Below are 9,666 nucleotides of genomic sequence, written 5' to 3'. Positions count from 1 at the left end.
CCGTTTCGGCCCAGAATTTTCATTTCGGTGCATCCCTAGATGTAAGACTACATGTTTTATTTAATTTAATTTAAATTTAACAGTAATTTACTTTCAAATGCCCCAATTGCTGAAGGGTCTGCACAACTTTTTAGTACAATTTCAAGTTGCATTGTTCAAAATACCTGTAGTAGCACAGCAGTGCATACCTGTTTACATTTAATTAAGGTGGACTAGATTAGACTGTAATACAAATAGTTGAGTTTGCCAGGTGCATACAACATTTATGACAGGTTTTCATGAAAGTGTTGGTCAGTTTGTCTGCTTGACAATCCTATTTTGCACTGCAACAATACAACTGAAGTGAGATAAACAAACTGAGAAATGTTTCTCTTTAGTTAAAACAGATGTTGTCAAAGTTTTCCTTTGGGGACATAATTAAAAGTTGGAAAAAGGTAATAAATTGCAATATATCGCAGAATATCGCAATATATTTAAAACCGCAATAATATTGTATCGTGACACAAGTATCGTGATAATATCGTATCGTGAGGCCTCCGGTGATTCCCACCCCTACTGAAAAGCACAAAAGAAACATGAATTTTCAGCAGCCATTACTCTTTCAGAAATCTTTTAACAATATTTAATAATAATTAATAAAAAGAATTATCAATTATTATTGATAATATTGTTTGGTTTGTTTTTACTATCAATGTTGAAAACTATTTTGGCACTTAATATTTTTGTGGAAATATGGGTAGTTTTTTTTTTCAGAATTATTTTTGGAATAGAAAATTCAAAATAACAGCATTTATTTGAAATGGAAATCTTTTGTAACATTATAGATGTCTTTACTGTCAATTTTGATCAATTGTATGTGTCCTTGCGGAGTAGAAGTATTGATTTATTTAAAAAAAGATATTTTGAATGGTAGTGTAAAAAAATATTAAGCAGCAAGAACTGATTTCAACACTGATAATAAGAAGAAATGTTCCCTGAGCACCATGAGTCATGTTGAAAATTCAGCTTTGCCATCACATGAATAAATTACATTTTAAAATGTATTAAAATATAAAAGTTCTTTTAATATTTTTGTCGTAACTTTTTTATGGTAACAGTTTAAAAACAACAAGTCTTTTGATATTGTGACATTTTTTTTGTTGTCCTTCATGTTGTCCTTGAAGCAGGGTTGGGCAAATTCAGTCCATCCCTGCCTTAAAGCAACTTTTACTTGATCCATGACTATATTCAAGATATATTAGATATAATACCATTCTCATATTTATTTATTTTTGTCTGTTGGCTTCTGTGAATCCTTGTAATATCTGCTCAAGCAAGTCAGAACAGAATATTCTTAGACAACTTCAGTTCGAGGTTGTAATTCCATAATCTTCCCTAAAAATATCGCCTGCTGAGATTTTTCTTGGTTGCTTCAAATAGCTATTAAACAAATATCCCCATAAGTCTATCCTGTTCCAACAGACAAATTCTCATCTACTCTGGGGTGCTTATGGCTGCTGGCGTTATGCCTGCACACAACCTGCAGATGCTGGGACAAAGCATAACATTAGTGCTGTTTGCTAAAATCATGCAGTACACAGGGTCAGAGATTTTTCTAAATCTCACAACCTTAGTATTAAACATTGACACATAACTCAGAATATCTAGGGAACAACTGGTAGGGGCATTTACTAACAACCTAGCAACCACACAGAACACCTTAGCACCACACCAACAATATTTGCACAGGCAAGCATCACACACATCAGAATCAAGCTGTATCTCCATGGAGATGCTGCTCTATTGTCATTGTAGCACAGGACAACATTGTGTTATGACTGAGCCCGATGGAGAATTGACAGCTGAATAGCGTTTGAGTGGCGTCCCTCTTCATTTCCTGTTTCCGCAGTTAATAAATTACACGTCTGTGCATTAACATCTTTAAACAGTCCATGAATATACTTCAGGAGCTTGATGGACGTGAATGACATTTCCATGCTTGTATATTGCCAAAGACTGTTTCAGCAAAAGGTAATCTTACTGTCAGTCAAGGGCATTGTTGATCTAAACCCAACTGACAGAGGATTCTAGATGCTATTCTTCATATCTTCAGAGACTAGTTGCAGAATATCTGAAATGTTTCTTTTTTTCCCCTTTTTTTGTTTTTAATTGAGTATTTTGTAATCTTCCTTCATATTCTATTAAGAGATCCCTCTTATTTTTTCGGCTGTTTATAAAAAGACTGTCCAAGCAAAAATAAGCATCTAACAACCAAACCTCCAACATAAGAGCTGTTGATGGAGGTTGTCTTTTTTTCACATGTCTACATCATATTTTTCATGAACCTATCACATCATCTCATCCTTCATTGATCTGGCAACTTCCAATGTTCTCTGAGAATCCTGTCTATTTGTGGGGTTTTTTTCTCTCTTCCCGTCTGCTGTATAGCAGAACATTCATCTGTTCATGTGTAAAGCAGGGGGGGAGTATGTATGGTGCAGATTTCTAAGCACAGATGCAGTGTAGACCAGCAAAGTCCAATTCTGGGAAGAAAGAAAAAAAAACAACTTTCCTTTAATTCATTGTAAGTCGTTGTGTATAAAAGCATAGTCCAAGACCATTCTACTAATCATTTCAATCACAAGGTCTTGAACAAATGATAAAAATTTGAATGTAAAACATGATTGAATTTCTAGGTTACACTTTATTTTAAGGTGTCCCTGTTAGGGTTGCAAAGGGGTGGAAAATTCCCGGTAAATTTCCGGAAACTTTCCGAAAATCCCTGGAATATTCCAAAAAATCCTGGAAAGTTTCCAAAATTTCTGGAACGTTTCCGAAATTTACTGGAAATTTTCCACCTTTTTTGCAACCCTAGTCCCTGTTATAGTGTAATTATACATTTAAGTACTGAGTAATATTACTTAACTGCATGTACTTACTATATGGTTAGGATTAGGGTTTGTTTTAGGGTTACTTGCGCATAATTATGCATCATTTATTGTTATTATAATAGTAAGTACGTGTAACGTGTAACAAGGGCACCTTAAAATAAAGTGTTACTAAATTATGTTTCTTACATATCATTTATGCATAGGCCTTTGATGTTAAATTCTTGGGAGGGAGAAAAAAAAAACAGCACGTTCCCAGCATACAAAGCACCTCTTGAAATTGTTTGAGAAAATGCAGAAAGTGTGCAGAGCTGTAATAGTCTTCGAAGAACTACTTTTAAGAAGCTAAAATATAGTTTTGGTCCCAGTAATTTCCATGTGTTATTCCACAGTTTTGATGGCTTTAATAGTATTATAAAATGTGAAAAATAGTCGTTATAAAGAATGAGTAGATAATGTATTGTGTAATTATGGAAATGGGTTGTAGAGTTCTGCACACTAAAGTACTTCAGAATTCCCAAACTGGGAGGAGTGTTTAGGCAGTGATGCCCGAAAATCAGCTGCTCTGTGCTTTCACCAAATGTTGACTTCCAGAAACATTTTTTAGCAATTCACTGACTTTGCTATATGGGATACAGGAACTGTCAATAATGTTATTCCTTTTAAGGCATGTAGGGGTGAATTAAAATGTTATTAATGTTCTTTTATTTCCTCCTCTTTCTCTCTCAGTGCACTTGGAGGATCTTCGGCATTACATATCCCAGCATTCCCCAGTGGTGGCTGCCTCATTGACTATGTGCCTCAAGTGTGCCAATTACTCACAAACAAGGTAAAAAATAATCCTTACTTTCTGTTTGTGTGTTCCTTCATTTAATTACTACGATCGTATAATCAGTTAGGTTACACTATAAGTGAACTGTGGGTTTGTTTATAATGTACAGTGATGTGTACGGATGGTAAAGTTGATGCATTTGTATGAATCACATGCATGTGTTTATGTACATTTCTGATCAGTTTAGAGAAGGCCTTATGACAAGCGGAAATAAGATGGAAAAAATTACTGTCACTAGCCTGACGAGTGACTGACATTCCTTTCCCCTGACATCTCTACTTCAGTTCAGCCCCACTGTTCATATCCACACAGACAGCATGAATAATCAACCCTTCCAATCTTCCACTTCATGCCCCACCAGTGGCCACCAGCTCCTCAAGACACACTCACCTGAACTAGGGTCACACATTAGTCTACTTGAAAATGACACAATTGACAACATAGAATTTTCTTGCCCCAGTTTTAAGTTTAAGACAGAGAGGTTTTTGGAGTCATTAAACATCCTCACACCAAACAGGAAAACTGTTTCTACTCACTATTTTGCTTTCACAGCCTAGTTGTGTTTAGAATCACACTCTTGCTTCAAAATTCAAAAACGTTGTTCTCATTTGTGAATCATGATGAACAAAATGTGTAAGCCTTATTGATAAGCCCATTGGGTTTTTGTTGAGGGTGCCACGGTGATGGATTGGCCTACAAAAATATGCCATCACAGCAGCACTCTGTAATTTGTGTGATGACAGACCAAAATTTAAACCATTATTCACTGATTACTTTCAGCTCTGCTGCAGCTCTCAGATCAGATGTGCTGCCGGTTTCATGACCCACATCATGTTATGACAGATCGCATCTGCGTCAGTAAAACTAGTTATGAATGGTATTTTCTATTCCAGAATGAGCACACAGACACCGAAAGCTGGACCCTGAACTTTTGCGATAAATCATGTTCTGTGTTCACTGATCTCACCTGTCAGCATCTCCCACGCTCCATGTGTGGGTGTAGAGCTCACCGATCCAAAGTTCCTGACACACCTCCTCTAAACAAACAAGGCTTAGAGAATCAAAAAGAACAAGTGTGTGACTTGCATTGAGCAGCATGATGTTTCTTTCAGATGTGGGTCTTCTCTGAAAACGCACTGAATCATGAAACAGAGATCAGCATTGATTACATCACACATCATACACACCAACATCAGAGCTGCTCTCCTCTTGATCTCACCTGTGAAAAACATATCACTCACTTCGTACTGAGCAACTATATCTAATAGACCAGTGCTGGAAAGACTTCAAAATTTGCACAACTGCAAATCTCTTCATCTTTTGAGATATGCATAGGGTGTTGTTTTGCACACAGAAGATGCTAATTTGATTTGTTGTGTAATGTGTACAGGACCCGTCACGTCTATTCCTATCATTTTTTGTGTACTGTTTTGACAAACCATTAAAATAATTTTGCTAATAACGATGTTCTTTGACAAAGGGTTTTTGAAAAAATAAAATCATCATGATGCTGATTAATACATTAAGATGGTAGTTTAATTGTTTTAATGCAAGCATACTGTTTATGTGAAAATATTTGTTAAATGTTAATACGTTTAAATTCAATTTAAGTTCAATTTTGCACTTTTTCATCAACTAAATTGATAGTCAAAATGATGTTAAATTGTTAAATTGAATATAAGTTAAAGTAAAAAGTTAAATTGAATAAAATTAATAAAAGTGACATTAAATAGTAAATACATTCAATGGATACTTTTGTCCGAAAACTAAAAACTTTGACTAAAAGTAAAGGTTGTAAAAAAAAAAAAGAGTAAAAATAACTGATGTAAACAATGGCAAGCCTTGGTGCTCATACAGGTTTGAATCTGACCATTGTGTCTTAAACCCATTTTCACCTCTCTTTCCACAAATAATTCCATATCTATACTGTTGTCAATGAAGACTTCAAAAATTAGTACAGCAGATTCCAAGAGGCTTGCCATTTGGCTCGTACCTTTATAACTTCAGCATTACGTGGTTTCAGTCCAACTGTAAGAGTCTAACTTCTGCTGATTTAATTAATGCAATCAATTTTCCTCCAGAATGTTTTGTGATGACAAATAGAATATTGGCATTAAACCCCGAAAAAAGTGCAACCATACAGTTAGGGAACTGCAGTCTGCCAGAATGTGATTTGCTAAATTCAGGGTTATTTATGTACATCTAAGAGGTCAATGAGTGTAGGTCACCATCAAGCAGTTCGGGACCTGAGCGTCTTTCACCTGCATCCAGTGGAGGTCAGAGCTATGGCTCTCTCTGACTGCCACAAGCTATCCATCTGCCATGCAGGGAAACAAACACTGGGAAGCAAAAACCTTTCCTGGATGCTGAATTTCTTAAACAAGGCATGAAAGCAAAGGCTTCCAAGCAAACTTTTTTCTTGCTATTAATGTACTATAGAGACCTAGATACTGTATGAGCTCTATATATCACCTCACTTTTACACAGAAAGCATTGTGTGTAAGTGATTATGAATTATATATGTTTTTATCGATTCCAGTAGAAAGTGAATTTCCTGTCATAAGACAACACAGTTAGAGCCCTGGCCTCTACTGGTAATGTACCTGCTCATTCACATTGAGCCATGATGCTTATGCAGGCAGTGTGAGTTTGAATTTGGCTTGTGTCACTTGCCCAGGCAATCAGGCAAATGATTTCTTCAGACAATGTCGGGTCAAGTCACATTTATTTATATGGCATTTGATAAAATACAGATGGTTTCAAAACAGCTTCACAGTAATAAACAGGAAAATAACAATAATGTTAAGGGCTGTTTGTTCGCACAGAACATGTGTTTCCATTCCACTGTGTTTTGAGACCTAGATACTGTATGAGCTCTATATATCACCTCACTTTTACACAGAAAGCATTGTGTGTAAGTGATTATGAATTATATATGTTTTTATCGATTCCAGTAGAAAGTGAATTTCCTGTCATAAGACAACACAGTTAGAGCCCTGGCCTCTACTGGTAATGTACCTGCTCATTCACATTGAGCCATGATGCTTATGCAGGCAGTGTGAGTTTGAATTTGGCTTGTGTCACTTGCCCAGGCAATCAGGCAAATGATTTCTTCAGACAATGTCGGGTCAAGTCACATTTATTTATATGGCATTTGATAAAATACAGATGGTTTCAAAACAGCTTCACAGTAATAAACAGGAAAATAACAATAATGTTAAGGGCTGTTTGTTCGCACAGAACATGTGTTTCCATTCCACTGTGTTTTTTTTTTCCCCCCATTGAAAAACACTAGATGCACGTGTTTGACAGTTGCACTTGCTTCTTGCATCTTCTTGCATCTTCAGCATTTCACGTGTGATAAAGTTCAAATAAAAAAAAGAAAAAAAAACATCTCGAGGCTTTGTTTTTTAATCCACTCCACTGCCCACATTTTACATTTTCAAAGCAAAATCATGTTTTGTGTGAATAACCCCTTAATGTTGTAAAATGTATCCTTTAAAAAAAAAATCAATTTCAGTTGTAAAGCCACTCTACAGAAGATAATAGTGTCTTTATTCAGCTCAAGTCAGTTCAGTGTTAATTCAGTTCAGTTCAATAACAGTGTTGGCTTTGCAAGGTTAGTGTCATTATCCATCTCAATTCTGTTCATTGTGAAAAATTGCTTCTGGTGTGCAGGGACTTTTTTCTTTCAGCCACATTCATTTGGTTATTTTTCCACCAATAAACTTTAATTTCATTCTTTTTTATTGCTTTTTTTCTTAACACAGGTTCAGTATGTCATTCAAGGATATCACAAGAGGAGAGAATACATTGCTGCTTTTCTCAGTCACTTTGGAATGTGAGTCTGTTTTTCCCCTTAAATGCTGCTTAATTTATCTCTGTGACATTTAGAGTAAACCATATTCATTTAACAGCTTAAGAATGAGAAAAACACAAGCAATTTATCATAACAGGAGCCTAATAAATTAACAATGTTATTACTAACTTCAGTAGTGAACTAGAATTGTACGAATTCAGATTCTTTGTCAACTTTTAACTTTTAATGGAAAGCTAAAAGTGATGTGATACACTTGAGACATATAAACCTCCAAATCGAGACAATGAATAAATAAAACTGGTCTTGCAAGCCTATACCTGTAGTGGTAACCAGTATAGCTGCTCACCACACCCCTGTGATCATGAGAAATTAGTTACTGACATTAATTCCTTTTTTTTAATTACTTAGGATAATTCTGCTTCTAATCTCATAAACAAGTACAAACAGCAGCTTTATAATGGCCTGTAATACACAAGGCACCAAGATGTCTCCAGTTTATTAACACGCCTTAATACGTCGTCAGACAACGCAGTCATTTATTAAATGTGAAGTAGGACAACGGATTACTCATATCTCTTGCATCACCAAGAATGCGTGGTTCTTCAGTTTGGTTCTCTTTACAATTACCATTTGTAATATCTCTGATAATGACCCAGAAGATACAATGGCCCTAAAAAAGTATTTGGACTCTTAAAAATGTATGAACGTCATTGCATTAGATGAGAGAATAATTACGATTGCAATTGTAGCTTAAGTGTCCAAATACTTTTTGGGGCTACTGTGTATTAGATTCTTTTGTCAGTTGTTTTGAGGTCACATTTTAGGTCCTCATTGAACTGCAGTTTAAAAGTACACATATTGGCAATCATGCCAATATTACAGGGAAGATGCCAAGATTTCTTTATTATCTTATATTTTATACAACGATATTATCAGTTGTGAATATTACTCTGTTTTGACTACACAGGGGTGTGGTAGAGTATGATGCTGTTGGGTTTACCAAGCTCACCCTTCTGCTCATGTGGAAAGACTTCTGCTTCCTGGTCCATGGTGAGATACATGTTCCCTTTATGCAACACAGGGTCATTGGAAATAAATGACTCTGGCAACATTTCTGCAAAAAACTGAAATGACTTCCTCCGGGTACATTTTGCTGTACTTTTCCAGTATCACATTCATAAAATGCACTATAGGCGATATATATTTTTCCCCATTGCAGATAAAAATGCATTTGCAACCATGCCATTTTAGTTTCTAGAAGTCCTTGAGCTTTTTCTGCATCAAAAACTGCATTGAATTGTATGTATAGGTAAGATTTTGCAGAAATGTAGCCAGAGTCACATTATGTCCAGTGAGCTTGAGTTGCCTTTATATATTGTGAAAATATGAACTTCTATCACATGTTCATGGTGGTTCATCTTTCATGCTTCACCATTTTTGTTCTGGATGATCTGTATCTGAGCTGTTCTCCATGCTGTCTTCTTGTAGTGGACCTGCCTTTATACTTTCCTCGAGATCAACCCACCCTCACGTTTCAGTCTATCTATCACTTCACCAGCAGTGGGCAGCTCTACTCTCAGGTGCAGAAATCGTACCCCTACAGTCCACGCTGGGATGGCAACGAGATGGCCAAGCGAGCCAAGTAAGAACAAATTAATTATGAATCCTCCCAACAAAGAGCAACCGATAGTTTACTCCCTTTGAAATGGTATTCCTCTCATTTGGTTCCACTTCATGCAGTCAAAGTGAGTTTTCTGGAGGCTATACTGGAATGTGTAGCGTTCACCTTTGGACTTTTTTTTCGCCTAGCCACACCTCATAGCTGGAGAGCACTCTTTGTCCTGAGTGTGATAAGTGTTTGTGTTCGGCCCGTGTCTTATCTCTGCTTGGATAACTTTTCCTTTGGCTTTCTGGCTTGGCTTTAATCAAGCAGTGATTAAAAATGTAGATTCCCCGATTAACTTTACCAGCTTGTATGGACATTTATTTAGTCTTTTCTGTAATTTGGCCTTATTGGTTATAGTTTGTATTCCCCATCTTTTTGAACATACACTCTAAAAAATGCTGGGTTGTTTCAACCCAACGTTGGGTCGAATATGGACTAACCCAACTTTTGGGTTAAAAATTTAATGTAAAAATTTAACCCA

The 9,666-nt window shown here is 36.1% G+C and overlaps 1 protein-coding gene across 1 annotated transcript in view; it reads left to right on the top strand.

Moving 5' to 3' along the window:
- Positions 1-9,666, top strand: part of babam2 (BRISC and BRCA1 A complex member 2) — an 83,121-nt gene that overhangs the window by 72,518 nt on the left and 937 nt on the right. The window contains exons 8-11 of the mRNA XM_016444691.1: positions 3,597-3,696; positions 7,470-7,540; positions 8,487-8,569; positions 9,008-9,161. Of these exons, the coding sequence (XP_016300177.1) occupies positions 3,597-3,696; positions 7,470-7,540; positions 8,487-8,569; positions 9,008-9,161 (408 nt within the window). The remainder of the gene's footprint in view (positions 1-3,596; positions 3,697-7,469; positions 7,541-8,486; positions 8,570-9,007; positions 9,162-9,666) is intronic.

Source organism: Sinocyclocheilus anshuiensis, unplaced genomic scaffold, assembly GCF_001515605.1.
Source record: "Sinocyclocheilus anshuiensis isolate Anshui unplaced genomic scaffold, SAMN03320099.WGS_v1.1 scaffold2043, whole genome shotgun sequence".
NCBI lineage: Eukaryota > Metazoa > Chordata > Actinopteri > Cypriniformes > Cyprinidae > Sinocyclocheilus > Sinocyclocheilus anshuiensis.
The sequence above is the reverse complement of the archived record's forward strand: the minus strand, read 5'-3'. Positions and strand labels throughout refer to the sequence as shown.